The sequence below is a fragment of the Onychomys torridus genome, chromosome 7, assembly GCF_903995425.1.
Source record: "Onychomys torridus chromosome 7, mOncTor1.1, whole genome shotgun sequence".
Classification (NCBI taxonomy): Eukaryota; Metazoa; Chordata; class Mammalia; order Rodentia; family Cricetidae; genus Onychomys; species Onychomys torridus.
The window spans coordinates 32531408-32551871 of NC_050449.1; the positions used below are offsets into that span (position 1 = coordinate 32531408).

At 36.4% G+C, this 20464-nt stretch overlaps 2 protein-coding genes across 2 annotated transcripts; both read left to right on the forward strand.

Annotated features, from left to right (window-relative positions):
• Nucleotides 1–1380: 1380 nt before the first annotated feature.
• On the forward strand, nucleotides 1381–2319 carry LOC118587321 (olfactory receptor 145-like). The gene has a single exon (XM_036193209.1). It carries the CDS (start codon nucleotides 1387–1389, stop codon nucleotides 2317–2319), a length of 933 nt encoding a protein of 310 aa, XP_036049102.1. The 5' UTR covers nucleotides 1381–1386.
• Nucleotides 2320–11747: 9428 nt separating this feature from the next.
• Nucleotides 11748–12680, forward strand: LOC118587405 (olfactory receptor 145-like). The gene has a single exon (XM_036193337.1). The coding sequence runs from the start codon at nucleotides 11748–11750 to the stop codon at nucleotides 12678–12680; it is 933 nt and encodes a 310-aa protein (XP_036049230.1).
• The last annotated feature ends 7784 nt before the right edge of the window (nucleotides 12681–20464 follow it).

Consider the following 20464-nt stretch of genomic DNA (forward strand, 5'->3'; position numbering starts at 1 on the left):
GAGTTTTCCATTTTAAGCTTTGATCTTATTATGTTTGTAGAATGGCTTCCTGCTGACCTAAAGTCCAGCATCCACTATCTTCCTTTCCCAAATTTGTGCAGTCATAAAATTTAACCAAAATTCACTGGGAAATGTCCTGCAAACTGGGCAGAAAATGTTTGTGGTCACAACAGGAATTGCTTGTGGTGTCTTTTAAATAACAAGTTCTATTTCAACAGATATATATATCACTTCTGAATTTATGGATTTTGTTGTGACAGGCTGGTATCTAAACCAGAGAGGGATCCATACATAAGAGATGACAAAATGAAGGTAGTCCCTTCTAAGGAAGTTTTTACAAGAAAGGTCTGGGATTAATATCAGGATTGCTGCAGCTGACTTCAAGGAACTTCAGCCTAACCCCAGTCCCTGACCATAAGACCATGGGGGTCGTTCTTTGGATGGCCCTTATTAGCATGGTCCCTATTTGCTTGACAGAGATAATCCAACTGGAGATTACTATTTGAAATGTGATTCACGATAACCTCCCAGAAGCCATTCACTTTTCAGTTTAGCCTGTTCTCTTTATTTTGGTATGAATCAGATGATTGGAAAATACATGTATACATGTGGGCACAAACACATACATACACACACACACACACACACACACACACACACACACACAGAGTGAGAGAGACAGAGACAGAGACAGAGAGACAGAGAGACTCAGGTACACCATAAAAGCACTTTAAAATGTGAAAGTGCTTTTCACATTTAACTAGAGAATAGGCAATTCTCCAGTTATTGGCTGGTTGAGGCTTGCTATATTTTGAAGTATAATTGTTAAACCATTGGTTTCCTTCTAAGAAATTAAGCCATCAACACCTGATGGTCCCCTTTAAACTACAAGAGTAGATGCAGTGTTAACTACATTATCTCCTCCTGAATTAGGTTCTTTTTTTTGTTTAAGTTTCCAATTCTATAAGGGTCCAATTTAGATGAAGTTCAGTATCATGTTGCTATAGCTTCTTCTAGCCTAAAGTAGAGGCTGACTCAGGGAAACAATAGTAAAAAAAGAAAGGGCAATTTGTCTTCACACAACTAGCTTGTCTCTTCTCTGTTAGTGTTTCTAATAGTCATATTTGGTATGACAGTACCACAGTCAACTTGTATACACTGTTGTTGCTCTATAATGCATTTAGTGTTTAAAGTCTGATATGGTGAAGATCATGACACTGAGTAATGTGGTACCATGCAAGGTGGCTCTTTGGTTTCAAATTGATCAATTTCAGTCATTTCTGCTAGACACCTCACTTATGTAGGAGAAATGTCGGTGGTGTGTTCTTTTATGTTACCTGATTTCATCTTTGTTGTTTCTGTTCCTACAGATTTTCTTATAAAAGAATGGCTTTGGAAAATGCTTCCGTGGTTACTGAATTCATCTTGGTGGGGTTAACAGACCAACATGACCTTCAGATACCCTTGTTCCTCATCTTTCTTGTGATGTACATGATAACAACATTGGGGAATTTGGCTTTGATCATGCTAATTGTGCTGAATTCTCACCTTCACACCCCCATGTACTTTTTCCTATTTAATTTGTCCTGTGTAGACCTTTGCTATTGTTCAGTCATAACACCCAAAATGCTAATGAATTTCACAGTAAAGAAGAATGTTATTTCTTATGAGGGATGTATAACCCAATTCTATTTCTTTTGTTTTTTTGTCATTTCTGAGTGTTATGTATTGACAGCAATGGCCTATGATCGATATGTGGCCATTTGCAATCCACTCTTATATAACATTGCTATGTCTCCTAAGGTGTGTTCCTATCTAATGCTCGGTTCATATTTGATGGGCTTTTCTGGTGCCATGATCCACACGGGTTGTGTCCTGAGACTGACCTTCTGTGATGGGAACACCATCAATCACTATTTCTGTGACCTCCTCCCTCTGCTGCAGCTCTCCTGCACCAGCACTTATGTCAATGAGATAGAGCTCTTCATTGTAGCAGGAAAAGACATAATTGTGCCCACAGCCATCATCTTTACCTCTTATGGCTTCATCCTTTCCAGCATCCTCAAAATAAATTCTAGTAAAGGCAGGTCCAAAGCCTTCAGCACTTGTAGCTCCCACATAATTGCTGTTTCTCTCTTCTTTGGATCATGTGCCTTTATGTATCTAAAACCCTCCTCATCTGGGTCTATGGATCAGGGAAAAATATCTTCTGTCTTTTACAACATTGTGGTCCCTATGATGAACCCATTAATCTACAGCCTTAGGAACAAAGATGTTAATATTGCTCTGAAAAAAACTCTAACCAAAAGAAAGTTTTAGTCAGAACTTGATATCTTTTTACCTGTGGGAACATCACCAAGATTTAGTATGTATTGGTCAATATATTTTCCTACATTCCTCATTGTATTGTTTTGTTTTTTCCTATCACAGAGAGGAGAATTTGTAAGTTGTTTCATTTTCAGTAGGATTTCTTTGCTCTCCAATGTTAGGAAACTGTTGTCCTTCAGCATTTTAGCAGTTTGAGAAGAGCAGTAAAAAAAATAACTTTCCCCCATTCACTGCCATCAAACTACATTCTCAAAAGTATTGATGGTAAGAGTGTAAGAGTGTGAATTGTTGAGACCAACATTCGAAAAGCACAAGGACAAACAGCCAAACAAATGGAAGCACCTGAATTATGAACCAAAGGCTTTGGAGACCCCAGCTGGATCAGGCCCTCTGGATAAGTGAGCCAATTGAATCGCTTGAAATGTTTGGAAGGCACCCAGGCAGTGGGACCTGGACCTGTCCTTAGTGCATGAGCTGGCTGTTTGGAACCTTGAGTTTACACAGGGACACTTTGCTCAGCCTGGAAGGAGTGCACTGGACCTGCCTATACTAAATCCACCAGGTTTAAATGAATCCCCAGGGGAGTCTTGGCCCTAGAGGAGATGGGAATGGAGGGGAGGGGCTGGGGAAAAGGTAGGGGCAGGGGTGGGAGGGGGAAGGACAGGGGAACCCATGGCTGATGTGTAAAATTAAAACATAAATATAATAAATTTAAAAAAAAGTATTGATGGTTCTAACAAGTCCTAAAAGAGACTGCATAAGTAACAAATGTTGCCAGCATGTCATTGGGCAGTGCAGTTCTTATTTGTCATTGATTTTAGTTGTGACTCAGATAATCTGTCTCTGCTCTTATTTTCCTTTCTTAGATGACCATATGCCATTTTGATATGACAGTCCTCCATGGTAACATTCTTTCACCATTGGCTATTAACCCACATCACAGCTCTGATACAATGCACTTAAATTTATTTTTGTCAGTAATTATGCATTTATTTTGTAAAGACAAACTAAAAACATTTGTTTTAGTGGGGTTTTTTGTTTTTGTTAATTTTTTGGTGTGTGTGTGTGTGTGTGTGTGTGTGTGTGTGTGTGTGTGTGTTTGTGTGTGTTCAAATGAGACGATCAATGACCTGGAAAGCACCCTTTAAATGACTCAATCACTAAAGTGGAAGGTATCACAGTTTTCTTAAAAAAATGGACATTTTAAACATAAAACTTTAAATTAATTTCAATCACAAAAAGCCAATATGGGAAGTCAATAGAACCTCCACCATTAATTTTAAGGTAATAACCTTCCTTTTTGCTCTTCTAAATATTTCTAATATTCAAATTTCAAAATCCATGTTCTCCATTCACTATAAGAAGTATGCTGCAAATGTTCTGCTGCTCACTCATTCTAAACTGAAGATGAGATTGTAGAGGGAGTGCCATTGGCAAAGGGCATGCAAGCCTGAGAACCTGACTGAACTCACTCCCCTGAAAAAAGCTAAGTGTGATGGAAGACATTTCTAATGCCAGTACTGGACAATCAGAGACAGACAGATCCTTAAGCTCACTGCGTGCGCTTAGTCTAATCATTGAGTTCCTGGCCAAAGAGAGATATTATGTGAAACAGCAAGCTGAATAGTGCCAAAGGAAGTAAACTTGATGTTGAACTCTAGTACATACACACACACACACACACACACACACTTGTACACACATGCAAATAACAAAAAGCATATACAAATAAATAAATAAGCTTTAAAGATGATGTCATGAAACAATTTTGAATAGACAACAAAAGCTCTGACACATTTTTTTGAGATATTCCTGAGGATTGGGTTTTGGATGCTATTGTCTGATAACAGCTTTTAAATTTTTTAATTTTCAAATATTCCTTGATGTTAAGAGCAAATAATGTTGGCTTCACCATGTTTAAACCTCTCTCTCCCTTCCAAGATGTTTCCAAATGTAATTGCCAGTGTAAAGTACTATGTGAGTGCTTCTAAGAGAAGGTCGGTGCAGGGCAGCTGTTGGCCTGGTTGCACTGGTGAAGCTCTTGCAGAACTGGATTCATTCTTATGGACATGGAATCCTTACAAAAGAATACATTTACCCCTTTACTGCTCATTCTCCTCCTTTCATCGTGACTCTTGTTCTCAGCCTGTCTTCTTCTGACATAAGATGCTGCTTCAGGAAGGCCCAGACCACATTCAGACAACTTGACTGTGGGGACTGTGTGACACTGAGAACTGTGAGCTGCTGCCCTCTTGGTTATTTATTCTATGGAATGCTGATAGAGCAACAAATTGTGAAATTATATATTTTATAGACGATACTATTATAAATTATGTAATAGCTTGTAGTGAAGATTGGTTTTTGAGTGCATTTTCTGAGTCATACCTGCTGTTAAGAGAGCTACATCTATGCAGAGTTGTATAGCTTGGTCCTCTTGTGGGACTCCTAACAGTGGGAACAGTGCCTATCGCCAACACTCGTACTGGCTTTTGGGACTCTATTCCTCATACTGGGTTGCCTTTCCCAGCCTTAATACATGGGAGGTGCTTAGTCTTACTGTAGCTTTATATGCCATGTTTTGTTGATACTTGTGGGAGACCTGCCCTTTCCTAAATAGAAACAGAGGGGGAGTGGATTGGGGTGGGAATAGACGGGTGGAAATGAGAGGAGGGACTGGGAGGAGAGGAAGGAGGAGAAATTGAAGCCAGGATGTAAACCTAATTAACTAATTAATTAATTAATTAAAAAAGCTTTACCTATTCTGTCCTTTGCAGTATAGCTGTCATTTATTAGCTGCTCTTTTGCCAAAGGTAGAATTGTAGCCCTTGTGAGTACTGTTTCTATATGATTTTGTGTCAGGAAGATATCAGCTTTACGTGATGATTGTGATTTTTTTTTTATATACCCACTGTAGAAGACTTTCAGTTAAATAATAGACTTCTGATAGAATTACCAACAATATTATCTATGGCTACAATGTCTTTTATGGAAGAAACTTAACTGAATGATAACTTCCTCGCAGAGAAAGACATTTTAATTAACTACTCAAGACAGCCATGTTTGTGTTTATAGTTGATAGTTCATATGCAATTAATCTGTTTAGTGAGTTTTCAAGTTTATCATTTATCCATAGTCATACTTTTTTATTTGTATTATTTATGTATCAAACAAAATAATGGCTTAAAATACTTAATTTTCATAAACAGGTATCATTTCACTTGCCTCCTGCTAATCAGCATTGTCCCCACAGATCCTCGTCTATCTTCTTTGATGTCATGGAATTTTACTGTACAAATATACAGATACATATATATTTAATATTAGATTCTGCAAATGTGATGAAACATGCTGTTTGTGTTTTTTCCTTACATTATACTCCATTTCTTCTCTGCCCCAACCCATTATTTTTCTTTCTCAGTCATATACTATTTCTTTCAGTTTCATGTCATATATATATATATGACATGATCCTGAACGTCACAGAAATATGTGCAATTTGTCTTTCTGAACTTCATTTATTTAATGTAACCAGAGGATTTCCAGGTCTATTTATATTCCTGCACCTAACACAGTGTTCTTTGTTACAGGTTAATTAGTTCCATTGAGTTTATAAATACATTTTCTGCAATTATTAATCACTGATGGGCATCTAAGCATGTTCAATTTGTTGATTCTTGTACCTAGTACTGTAATAAACTTGGATGTACAAAGGGCTCTGTGTCTTTGATTCTTCTGAGTACATAGAAAAGTGTATTATGTCCCTATTTAGGTATTAGCAGGCTTGGAGGTTGTTGTAGATGTAGCTTTCCCTTCTAGTCAGCATCTTCTACAATTAAGAATTTAAACTGAAGGACTCTGATAACTTGTTATCTGACTGAAACCTGAGTTATATTTATGGCGTGGGTGTGGTGCATGACATATTTATTTATTATTCAATAATACATTTAGTTGATATATAATAGATTGTAAAAAAGATAGTATTTTCAACATTTAACATGTAGAAATGAATGAGACTTTAAAAAAAGCAAACATTAAGTTTGTTTTCTGCCATGTACCAGGGATGAAATTATAATATATATATATATATATATATATATATATATATATACACTTTTACTTCAGTTCTTATTTGAATTGTTTACACATGTGTGCTCACATGTTACTGTTTTTTGTTTGTTTGTTTTTTTTGTTTCTCCTTGCATCCTATCTGCTGGTCTTCCACATTCTTCTGGGTATTTGTAATAGTCACCTTCATATTTTCTTCTAAGCTCTTCTTTCTCTATACCCAGGTTTGCTCTACAGGTTACCCCGCCTATACTTCCTTCTTGGCTACTGATTTTATTAAATCAATTTACACACTATCTTTTTAGGTTTTTCATTGGATATTTAGAGTCTTTCATGTTTCGATACCAATTTAAGGAATTTTTTATTTCTGTGAAAATATTATTGAGATTTTTATGATACTTATAATGAATCTGCATTTCTTTATTGGTAACACAGCCATTTTGGTGATACTAATTCTTCTAATCCATGATCATTAGTCTTCCCATACTCTAATATTTTATCCATAAATTTAAAGTCCCAATTGTAGGGTTCTTAGGTCCTCACTTATTTTTTAACCTCACTAGGTTTATTCTAGACAATTCTGAAGTTGATATGAATGGGGAATATAGAGTCCTCAGGTCTTCACTTTGGTTTATTCTTAGTCATTTCTGAAGTTGATATGAATGGTAAATTTTTCCTAATTTCTTTATTGGTAATTATGTTTCTTACTTGTATATAGAAAACAATATTACTTTGGGATAACATGTTTTTATGCAGCTACTTCCCTAAAAGGAGGTATCAGTTCTACAAGTTTTACAGAGATATTTACAGAGATGTCTTTTATGTAAGATGGCATGATATGAGATAATTTGACTTTTTAAAATAAAGATCTAAATATTATTTACATATGTGTGTTTTTGTATATGGTTGTGCATCTCAACTGAGGAGAGCCAACCCCTTTATGATTACCATGAGGCTTAAAGAAAATATTTTACAGAAATATATTTCACCAGAAGAATTTAACATGACTTAAACTTTCAATGCCAATTAAAATAGCATGGGCATTATATATGTGTGTGTGTGTGTGTGTGTGTGTGTGTGTGTGTGTGTGTGTGTATAGTGTATGTGTCAATACATATATGTGAATGCACATGTACACATGTACATTTGTATGTGGAAGCTTGAATTAATGTCTGATATCTTCATTGCTGTGATCTTTCTTTGCTTTATTTATTGAGTCAAGGTTGCTCAACTGAACCCAGAGCTCATTGGTTGTCTCATCCTTATAGGATCTTGCTCTGAGGATAACCCACTTCTGAAACCAGTCTCATTTTATAGATTCTTTATGATCTTCATTCAGTTAAAATCTGCCAGAACCACACTTGACCACAAAGTAGATGCCATCAAAATGGTATAGTAACTTTTTCTGTAAATTCCAAAAGTAAGAAAAGTCTGTAATATACTTGTTTCTGAAAACAGATACCGTAGGCACATCTTTCACACAATGGCTCCTTGTGGAAGCTGGTTTTCATATTGAGAAAGGCAGAGTACTTCTTCTCAAGTAGTAGCCTAAAATATAGCTCCCAAATTAGTTATGTTCAGTCAGCATTTTTATTTTGCATGTTTCCCTGTCCATTTTTCCCTATGACATCAATCACATTCTCCCCTCCACTTCACTGCCAGGAAAACTTGGGGTCAGTGATAATGTACTGTTTCACATCCTCTGTTCTAATGACCAGAATCATGGGCTTTCTAAGTCTCTGGTTATTTTTTAAATTAATTTATTTGTTTTACTTCCTAAACACTACCTCCCCTCCCTCCTCTCCTTTCACTCTCTCCTCCACCTCCCTTCCATCCATCCTCTCAATCCACACCTCTTCTGTATTCTCTCAGAAAGTGACAGTCCTCCTGTGGGCATCAGCAAATCATGGCATATCAAGCTGTCATAAGCCTAAGTACCTTCCCCTCTATTCAGCCTGGGCAAGGCAATCCAGCATTACAAATAGGTTCTCAAGAGCCAGCAAAAGGACCAGGGACAGCCATGCTTCCATTGCTAGGAGTCTCACTAATAGAGCAAGCTACACAACTGTCACATATATGCAGTCCCATGCAGGATCCCTGGTTGTTGGTTCAGACTCTGAGTTCCCACGAACCAGGCTAGACTAGCCATTTCTTACAAAACAGAGACTTGGACTAACAGCTAGATCAAGTCTCTAGTTTTACCAAACTTCAAACCTAAGTTTCTAAGACTCTGTTTTTAAAAAACCACTTAGACACCTGCCTCACTAGCAAGATAATTACTCAATGACATAATTCCAGGCTGCTTAGATTCAGAAAAGTGTTGTGTGCTTCTATGTATGTGTATGCTAGCCAAGAACTATACCATGTACCTGTACTTTTAGACTCTGCAAATCAATTTTATTACAAGTTACTTAAATTATTATTCGCTAAAAGAGATTTTCAAATAATAAAACACTTGTCATTGTCCACAAAGTCTTATGTATATTTTTATATAAAAAAAAACAAAAACAAAACAAGGGTAAATTTGCAGTTTCTCATTTAATTTAAACTTTTGGTTCAATTCCTGTTTTGTTTTGTTTTATTTTTCTGTTTTTATGGCTTTTGAGTCAAGAACTTGGTTGCACCTAAGGCCTTTCCTGAAACTTGCTGCATAGTCTAAAGACATTGTAACTTATAATCCTCCTGGTTCAGACTTCCTACTTTTTCACTATAGTCTATCACAGAGGAATAGAAAAAATGTTTAATAAGTTTTACTCAGTAAATTAAACAATTGAGAAGACGTGAAAGCCCATAAATTGGTCTACTTGTACTAATATTTGACCACACTTGCTTTAGGAACAAAATAAATAAATAAAGCAAAGTAAGAATGGAGAGTGACAGAATGAAACTGGACAATTTATTTGGCAACTCACAGGTGTTAAAAATATGCATAACATGCTTATTCCCTAATAACTAACCCCAGTTCAGTGAGTAGCTGTAGTATAAGCTACTTCAAATAAACCCTCCTGTGTCTAATAATCTCTGGGAAATGAATAAGCTAACCTTTGCTTTGAGATAAAAATACATTTGACATTGGATATTTTAAACTAATAAATAAATTAGAAATGACTCCTTCATAAACCTAATAGGATTTATATTCATAGCTTACATTTCACTATTTTCTATTAGGCAGGGATTTATTGTAAGTAGTTTTATGACTTTTTTTCTATTTAATCACCACAACAATACATGTTATCTTTTTATAATTCCTATTTTATGAAAATACATAAATTAGTTAAATAGCTTATATCAGTAACTCCCTGGACTCCATACTTTTTCTAAAATGTGTTTAGATATTGTTAAACTCATCTGTAAAGTACTACAATGTAAGAACAAAACTGGAAAGTAAAGCAGAAATGTCATGGAAGTATTGAAATGACTTAGTAAAGATGTAATATTTAAAGATGACTTGGGAGGTCTAGGGATGCTGCTCAATGGAAGAACTCATGCTTGGTATCAACGACTTCCTGAAATTGATCTTGGGCACTGAAGATAAAGCACAGCAACAATAAATTATTTTTAAAGTGATTTGGGGAACTCTCAGGATAGATAACACCTTAGATATTTGGGTGAACTCTATGGATAAAAAAAAATATAAGGTAATGAGGAATCCTGGGAATAGAATCTGTGGAAGCCACCATTAAGGATGGAAGAACAATGAGAAAAGGAAGCTACACAATAGATTTCCCCTAAGATATGAAGGTTGTTGGGAGATGGGGTTCAATGTTGGCTCAAGCACAGAAGTACAGTCCCTATAGAGAAGTGCATGTGTTTCTTAAATTCCGAGTCTCTAAGGAACAAAAGACAGATCCTGGTCGAGCATGTGAACACCATCACTTCATGTCTTTTTTATATCTGGTGTCTGTGCCCTGAGAGGAGAATGAGAAAGCCTCTACCTTGTTTATAGCCAAGTATATCATGCTAGTGAAGTATGCAAAATTTCTGGTGTCTCATCTGGTGGTAAGTGTAATAAAAAGAAGATAGCACTGCAAATGATTAAGGGGTATTTGATAAATTAAGACAAATTAATGGAGATTTCAATGTATATGAAAAAAATTTTGTTTTGTGTCCTCTTAGAATCAAAGGTTTGAAACCCTCAGAGATTTATGGAGCCCTGTCACACAGCAAGGGTAAAGGAATGAAATAAAACCCTTTCTTTCATGATGAGGTAGGTTGAAATTTCTTTTTGCTGGTGTTTTGGTTTTCCTTTAACATGTTTAGATACAACATCTAAAATGACAAACATAATTAACAATTTTTGATCCATTTTTTAGTTGTAAAGTTCTCCAAAATGCAGTTTATTCATGTCTTTGTCCTACATTGGAATGTACACACAGGTAGATATAATTAAAATTGTTGCTTTTTTTTGTTAGAAATTCAAAGCACACATCATTGTTAACTTTGTTAATTTGTTAAAATTAGCTATCCAGACTTAACTATGATTCTCATTTGAATCATTTTGTAAATCAGCCAGCAGCACTTGATTTCTAATCCTATGGGCCCCAGCCATGAATCCTCTACCCTCTATTGATAAAAGTAACTGTTTTTTTTTATTGCACACATAGGAGAGGTGATGCACTATTTCCCTTTAGTGTCTTGGGCATTTGGCTTGTGAAGTAGCTTCACATCAAAGTACAAGAACCTCATGAGATTCCTTTCATATTATATCATGTAATTCTAAGAATAAAAAGAAATTACCAGGAGAATATTCTGGAAAAGGCAGCATGGAATGTTGAGAGGTTCTGTAGAGGAAAGGGATACAATGTTACATTCAGTAAATTACATATTGAAGGCCATCTCTCAAATCCTTCTAGATTCATGCTTTCCCATAGCAAGCACAGGTCCAACTATCCTAAACTCTGGAAAATCTAACGTTTATATTTGAAACAATGTAGATAGTCCTGATGCCACCACAGTTGTATCTGGATGGGGTAACTCCAGGTTGTCACAGGTTCTCTATGCATCTGCCCAGGGCTGAAGCAATGGCAAGATGAAGACGAGGGATGAGGAACTACTCGTCCTACCACCTCTTATTTGGATATCTGAGCAGTCCTGCTATCAAATGACACCAGTGGTCATGGCATTTTAGACTGTGGGTCATTGACTTTACTCCATTTAGACTTTATGCACAAACATAGGAAAATATCACTCTACATGTTGATAGCAAATTCCATGAACTCAAATAGGTAGACATAAGTCATTTCCACCAGGTACCTCACAAGTGAGATAGAAGCTGTGGCAGTAATTTTTTTTTTTTTTGTCGTCTTATAATGTCACAATATTTTTTGTGTGTTTACAGATTATCTTAAAAAAGAATGGGTCTGGAAAATGGTTCTCTGGTGACTGAATTCATTCTACAGGGATTAACAAATGACCCCGATCTCCAGTTACCCCTCTTCTTACTCTTTCTGCTAATATATACAACCACAGCACTGGGGAATGCAGCTTTGATCACTTTAATTGTGCTGAATTCTCACCTCCACACCCCCATGTACTTTTTCCTTTTAAACTTGTCCTGCATTGACCTCTGTTATTCCTCTGTGATTACACCCAAAATGCTGATGAACTTCTTAGTAAGGAAGAACGTTATCTCTTATGTGGGATGTATGACCCAGCTATATTTCTTTTGCTTTTTTGCTGTCAGTGAATGCTGTGTTCTGACATCGATGGCCTATGACCGTTATGTGGCTATCTGTAACCCACTCTTGTATAATGTTACTATGTCCCCTAAGGTATGTTCCTATCTTATGCTTGGTTCATACATAATGGGATTTTCTGGTGCCATGATCCACACTGGATGGATGCTTAGACTGACCTTCTGTTTCAGGAACACCATCAACCACTATTTCTGTGATCTGCTTCCTTTGTTGCAGCTCTCATGCACCAACACTTTTGCCAATGAGATAGAGATTATTGTTGTAGGTGGGATAGATATCATTGTACCCAGTGTTATTATCTTTACCTCTTATGGATTCATTCTCTCTACCATTTTTCAAATGAGATCCACTGAGGGCAGATCTAAAGCTTTTAGCACCTGCAGCTCCCACATGATTGCTGTGTCTCTATTCTTTGTTTCAGGTGCATTTATGTATCTTCAGCCCTCCTCAGTTGGGTCTATGGATCAAGGAAAAAGGTCTTCCATTTTTTATACCATATTGGTTCCTATGATGAACCCCTTAATCTATAGCTTGAGGAACAAAGATGTTAAAGCTGCCCTTAGAAAAACCTTTTGCAGGAGGTTGTTTTGATAAAAAAAAATTAATATGTTCAACTCTGTACCTATGTTATTAAGAATTTCTATTATTAACCCAAACACCTTTTTTATCTACTTTAAAAAATTTGTTTATAATGTATACAGCATGTGTGACTGTAGGCCAGAAGAGGGCGCCAGATCTCTTTACAGATGGTTGTAAGCCACCATGTGGTTGCTGGGAATTGAACTCCAGGACCTCTGGAAGAGAAGTCAGTGCTCTTAACCTCTGAGCCATCCAGACTCTCATCCAATAGCTGATGGAAGTGGATGCAGAGATCCTCAGCCAGGCCCCAGGTGGAGCTCCAGGTGTCCAACTGTCAAGAAAGAGGAGGGACTGCAAGAGCGTGAATTGTTGAATCCAAGATTGCAAAAAGCACAGGGACAAATAGCCAATTGAATGGAAGCACATGAATTATGAACCAAAGGCTGTGGAGCCCCCAGCTGGATAAGGCCCTCTGGATAAGTGAGACAATTGAATAGCTTGATCTGTTTGGGAGGCACCCAGGCTGTGGGACCAGGACCTGTCCTTAGTGCATGAGCTGGCTGTTTGAAACCTTGGGCTTACACAGGGACACTTTACTCAGTCTGGAAGGGGGGGACAGGACCTGCCTGTACTGAATCCACCAGGTTTAAATGAATCCCCAGGGGTGCCTTGGTCCTGGAGGAGATGGGAATGGATGGGGGGGGTTGGGGCGAAGGTGGGTGTGGGGGCGGGAGGGGGAGGACAGGGGAACCCATGGCTGATGTATAAAATTAAAACACATAATAATAATAAAATAAATTTAAAAATTTTGATCATTGGTAGGATATTGGAATATTTTTGTTTAATATAAATTTCCTTTGATTTTGTATAATTGTCAAACTCTTTCAGCATTTTTACTAAGGTAGTAGTAAGTACTTAAGTCTCTTTATCATTATGGGATGTATCTTAAAATAACAAATGATCTGTCAGTGGTCATATGAAGTAATATTGCATTGTCTATGTATTCTTTGGCAACATGGCTCTTGTTTATCTATGTAATAAAGTGTGAATCAGATTGTGTTTTATCCTTTTTGGGGTATCACTGTATCCCTTGGAAATCTCAGTGCTTTATGATCTGTGTGTTTTTATTAACTGGCCATTGAATACAACACACATTGTAGCTGCAAGCAATATGCATTTGACTTTTCTTGTGTTAGGTGTGCTATATTTACTTTTTGAAGATAAAACTGAAGAATTTATGAGGAATATAAGTATTATATACATACAGCACAGAGCCTTAGTTATTGTACTTTCCATCTACACTTCATAAAGCTTTGGCAGAACTCCTGATCGCTGATGAATATACCAGCACATGGAGAATGATTGAAAATGTAGACTCATTTTTATGTTGGGAATAGAGCTAGTACAACCACAGGAGTTAGAACAATGATTTGTAGTAGAAACTCAAGGAAGGAAGAAATTTGCGAATTAAAAGCATGGGCAAGTGGCATGTCATCTTCTCTTCTCTTTTATAGAAGGTCCTAGAAATATTTAAGGATATGGGATTTTATGATTACCATACTGAATAATATTATTTAACATGAAGTTACAAAATAAAGAGGAAAAGTCTAATGACTGATTTAATGGTAGTCCATCATCTTCTAGTTTTAATATTTTCTTTATTAAGAATATTTTATTGATTTTACATACCAATCACAGATTCCCCTCTCTTCCCTCCTTCCACTTCTCCCCAGTATTCCCCCAATCTGCCCCTCTCCTAAATCTAAATCTAGCAAAATAGTCTTCAAGAATGGAGATAAAAGGTAATTTCAAATAAAAAAGCTCAATAAAATTTCACCAGACCTAAATAAAATGCAAATAAAGTTCACAAATAAATAAAATAATAAAGAAAAAATATACAGGCCAATATTGCTTATATACAACTAAATCACCCTTGTCTTTGATGGGTGTTATGTATTAGTGGTATGTGGAAATTAAGAAATTGAAAACTCTCTACTAAGATGAGAGACAAGAATAATTTAAAAGTACTGTTTAATACAGAATAAACTGTGACAAAATACTTCCCCTAGCAATGCAACAATAATATTTTCATCTGAGAGAAATGGCCAAATATTTTAGCAGAAAAATTAATAATCTGTTACCAAGTGACAATTTGCTTATGTTATATGATAACTTTAATGATATAAACAATTTTTTTTTATCTACATCTCATTCAATTTTAAGTGTTTGGATGTTTGTTCAAAGTAATTTTTGCTTGTTTGTTTGACTTTAGATGTTTTTAATTTAATTTCCTCTTACTTTGAAGTGACCATTCGACCTCCTGATGACTCAATATATCAAATTTTGGCACTTTAAAATGACTAGAAAATCTCATATAAAATTTAAAAAAGACATTTTTTTTGCATGTTGGAGAGTTTTATTTGCACGTAGGCATGTGTATCACTTTCATAAATTGTCTTCAGAGGTCAGAGAGGATGTCAGATGCCCTGAAACTGTTGTTACAGGTAGTTGTGAGACATGATGTGGGTACTAGGAATGTAACCCTAATTCTTCTCTGTGGGAGCATCAAGAGCTCTTAACTAATGAGGCATTTCTTCAGGGCACAGATTCTTGTGGTGTTATTCAAAATGTTCTCTTCTCATAGAAGAGCTCAGTTTGCTTGGGAAAATTTAGTTTTTCCTCTACATACGGTTTCTTTGGCTAACATGGTTTCCTGAATCAACTAAGGTACTGCTTCCCTGAGAAGAGAGCAAGTTTATATGGGACACATTTCAAGCACTGCAGAGTGTGGCTGGTGAAATTTTTAGGGTGTTGCTATTCCAAGTAAATTTCATTATTCTTTTAGTTACTATCAGTGAATTAGATAAGATAGAATAATTTTGTTCTAAGCAGCACAAAAGGCAACATAAGCATATATACACACACACCCTGCAGTTACTTTCCAGAAATAGTCACCTTCTTTGAAAATCTACTTTGCTATCTTAAATCTTTTATTCTAGATGCTTAAGTGAACTTGCAATCTTTAAATCTTATCATTAATGTAAACTAGTTATACAGAAAAATGTTTCATTGTAACATCTGAATGAACTCATGTTTAGTAGTTTGTTAACAGTACCTCCTTTAAATATCCTCATATCTTCCTCCTCATTAATTTGAGGAAATCACCCTAGCACCTTTGTGTCTTTTTTTTTTTTTTTTTCCGTTTTTGGGACAGGGTTTTTCTGTGTGATTTACCAGGCTGGCCTCGAACTCACAGATATCCTCCTGGCTCTGCCTCCTGAGTTCTGGGATTAAAGGTGTGTACCACTGCTGCCTGGCCCCTTTGTGTCTTTTTATCCCACATATGATACAAAACATTCATTATCTTTTCTTTTGTTTCTTGCTTATATGTGCTAACATGATCATATATAGTTAAGTGCATTTTCCTGTAAGGAAATGGTGTCTTTATTCTTTTAGGTAAAATCACCCATCATTCATATATATTGCACTTTAGTCCTTTACCCATTGATGAGATCCTATGCTAATTCCAGAATTTATTAATGTGAATAGTGCTGTAACAATCATGGGTGTGTATCTATAAATGTTCTATGGTAGGGTTGATTTCCTTAGTTATCTTATACCCAGTAAAGTGGTTGCTCTTAAAAAAAATTGGGTAGTCAGTGTTCTGATTTCCATAGTTACCTTTCCTGTAGCAGTTCAGATGTGTTGGTTTGATAACATTCTTGCTGCTGTTTTTTTGATTTATTTTTCTTGATGATATCCATTTAGAGTTAGATGACTTGGAATATTATGCAGTTTGGATTTGGATTTTATCAAGAATATAGGTGTTGAAGTGTGTGTGTGTGTGTGTGTGTGTGTGTGTGTGTGTGTGTGTGTGTGTGTTTATGTTAGCCATTTTCACTTCTTTTGGTGATTAACATAGTTGATTTCTTTTTTATTTTAAAAATATTCATTTTATGTATGAACCATTCCCCTCTCATCCCTCCTTCCTCTTTCCTCCCTCCCCACCCCGATTCATGCTCCATGCCCTCCTCCAAAAGGGTAAGCCTAGTACATTCAATTGAGGAAGAACCAAGTTCCTCCCCCCTGCATCAAGGCTGAGCAAACTGTCCCACCATAGGTAATGAGCTCCAAATAGCCAACTCATACACCATGGATAGATCCTGATCACATTGCCAGGGCCCCTCAAACGGACCAAGCTACACAACTGTCTCCTGTATGCAGAGGACCTAGTTCGGTCCCATACAGGTTCCACAGTTGTCAGTCTAAAAAGTCCCTGAGTTCTTATGAGCTTGGTTCAGTTGTCTCTGTAGATTTCCCCATCATGATCTTGACCCTCCTTGCTCATATAATCCCTCTCCCCTATCTTCGACTGGACTCCTAGAGCTTGGCCTGGTGCTTGGCTGTGGATCTCTGCATCTGCTTCCATCATTTACTGGATGAAGGCTCTATGATGACAATTATTCATCAATCTGATTACCGGGATAGGGCAGTTCAGCATCCTCTCCAGTCTTACTAGTAGTCTAATCTGGGGTCATCCTTGTGGATTCCTGGGAATTTTCCTAGCACCAGGTTTCTCCCTTACCCCATAATGTCTCCCTCTGTCCAGATATCTCTTTCATTGCTCTCCCCCTCCTTCCCTCCTCCAGCTCGACCATCCTGTTCCCTTATGTTCTCATTTCCCATCCCCTCCCTTCTATTTCCTCCCCTCATCCCTAGTTTACTCATGGAGATCTCAACTATTTCCCCTTTCCAGGGCAATCCATGCATCCCTCTTAGAGTCCTCCTTGTTTCCTATCTTCTCTGGAGCCGTGGTCTGATTATCCTTCGCTTTCCATCTAGTAACCACTTATGAGTGAGTACATATCATGTTTGTCTTTCTGAGTTACCTCACTAAGGATCATATTTTCTAGTTCCATCCACAGCTTAGTAATACTTCATTATGTATGTTTACCACATTTTCCAATCCATTCTTCAGCTGAGGGGCATCCAGGTGGTTTACAGGTTCTGGCTATTATGAATAATGCATAGTTGACAAGTGTTCTGTGGTATGATTGAGCATCCCTTGGGTCTTAAGGTTGATTGATTCCCAATTTTCTGAGAAGTGAACATACTGATTTCCAAAATGGCTGTACATCTTTCAGAATGGCTAAGACATAGTTAATTTCTTTATATACTCCAAATACTGATCTCCTCTTGAAGGAAAGCCGTCAAACATACCTCTCCTATTCTTTATAAGTATTTCTCTTGCTATGGAGAAGCATTTATTTGATTCAAACCTATTGGTCAGTTTTATTTTCACTGCCTATGTAATTAAAGACCTATATGTAAATGGAGAACTTGAATTTGAAAGAAAACACAGAGAAGTTCATGAGTGGGTTCAGAAAGAGGAAAGAAAAGATGTTTATGATGTAATTATGATTTCAAAAAATAAAAATACCTGGTTAGAAATTCATTGATTCTGTGTCTGCCTTGGAGTTTTCCCCTCATGTTTCTCTATTACCTTCAGGCTTTCAAGTGTTTAATTTAGATCTTTGATTAGATCATCTTTTTTTATTATAGGATGGGAAGTTAGGATATATTCCTTTATTTACTTGTGGATAACTAGTCTTGATGGCATCTATATGTTTCTTGTTCTTATTGTTATCTTTTTTATCTTTTAAAAATTTTAAAGAAAAGATATTTAGCTTATATTGGCCTCAAACTAGGAAGCCAAAACCAGTTTGAATTCCTCCTCCTCTCATCTCCATCTCAGCCTCCCAAGTGAGGATGTTATAGGCATACACCACCAGGCCTAACTCCATCAACAATTAACAGACTTTTCCTTTGCTGTGACATATATTAATTGCACAGTGTTCTTTATTACTGAAGTTTAATCATCTCTGTGTGTTCATAAAGATCACTTCACCTCATTTATTCATTCACCAATAGGCATCCATGCATGTTCCAATAAATAGCTGTGACCTACCTCCTTCCAAAGATACTCTCCTTTGTCTAGTAATCTCTGGGAAAAAAAAAGCTACTCTCTGCTTTGAGACGAAAAAACACATTTGACATAGGATATTTTAAGAGAATGATAAATAAATCAAGAAATGACTCCTTCATAAAGACAACAGAATTTATATTCATAGCTGACATTTCACTATTTTCTATTAGGCAGGGATTTATTGCAACTAGTTTTATGATTTTTTTTTTACTTTTATCTCCACAACAATAGAACTGAAGATGTGATCTTTTTATAATTCCAATTATAGGAAAAATGAGTAAATTAGTGAAATAGCTTGGTTCCATAATTTTTATAAAGTATATATAGATGTTGTTGAACTCATCTATAAAGTGCTACATGTAAGTACTAAACAGAAAACTCAAGCAGATATTCTCAGTAAGTATTGGAATGACTTGGTGATGATGCAAAATTTTAAAGATGTCTTGGGTATCTATGGGTGTTGCTCAATGGAAGAACTCATGCTTGGTATCAAGAACTTCCTGAAATTGATCTTGGGCACTGAAGATAAAGCACAGCAACAATAAATTATTTTTAAAGTGATTTGGGGAACTCTCAGGATAGATGACACCTTAGGTATTTTGGTGAACTCTATGGATAAAAAAATATATATATATATATATATAAGGTAATGAGGAATACTGGGAATAGAATCTGTGGAAGCCACCATTAAGGATGGAAGAACAATGAGAAAAGGGAGCTACACAATAGATTTCCCCTAAGATATGAAGGTTATTGGGAGTTGGGGTTCAATGTTGGCTCAAGCACAGAAGTACAGTCCCTATAGAGAAGTGCATGTGTTTCTTAAATTCTGAGTCTCTAAGGAACAAAAGACAGATCCTAGTCGAGCATGTGAACACCATCACTTCATGTCTTTTTTATATCTGGTGTCTGTGCCCTGAGAGGAGAATGAGAAAGCCTCTACCTTGTTTATAGCCAAGTATATCATGCTAGTGAAGTATGCAAAATTTCTGGTGTCTCATCTGGTGGTAAGTGTAATAAAAAGAAGATAGCACTGCAAATGATTAAGGGGTATTTGATAAATTAAGACAAATTAATGGAGATTTCAATGTATATGAAAAAATTTTGTTTTGTGTTCTCTTAGAATCAAAGGTTTGAAACCCCCAGAGATTGATAGATCCCTGTAATACAACAAGCATGAAGAAATGGCATAAAAGCTTTTCTCTCATGATGAGGTAAGTTGATTTTTCTTTATGCTGGTGTCCTCATTTTTTTCTTAACACCTTTATTGATATATCTCCAACATCTATAAATGACAAATTGTGTGATGGTTCTTGCATCACAAATTACTAGGAACACTAGGGATGTTAAATATGCAGGGGCCTCTCCCAAGTAGAGGAATTAAACATAAATGTATTCTGTTCTGTAGGCTGTTGTTGGATATTGTTAACGACCTGGTGACCTTTTGGCAATCTGTGGAGGCAGAACTCATCCACCTTTTACTATAGAGGCAGACTATACACAATACCCCAGAATGTTTATCCCAGACTCTTCTCTGTCTATCTTTCAGTTAATAGAATCCATTTGTTAGAGAGGATGTTATATGTATTTTATAGCTTGCTGACCTCTACACTATCTTGGTCAAAGACCACACTAGATTCTATGCCCTTTAGCTGTAGAGCCCATCATGGGTACTTTGTAAAGGAATTTCTAAGTAATCACACTTTAAGCTTCATTGTGCACCTGGAATTGGAATGATTGTTGGCTGGAAGCCTCTTCCCTATTGTGTTTTAAATATGCTGACAATTAACTGCCAAAGTGTGATCCAGGT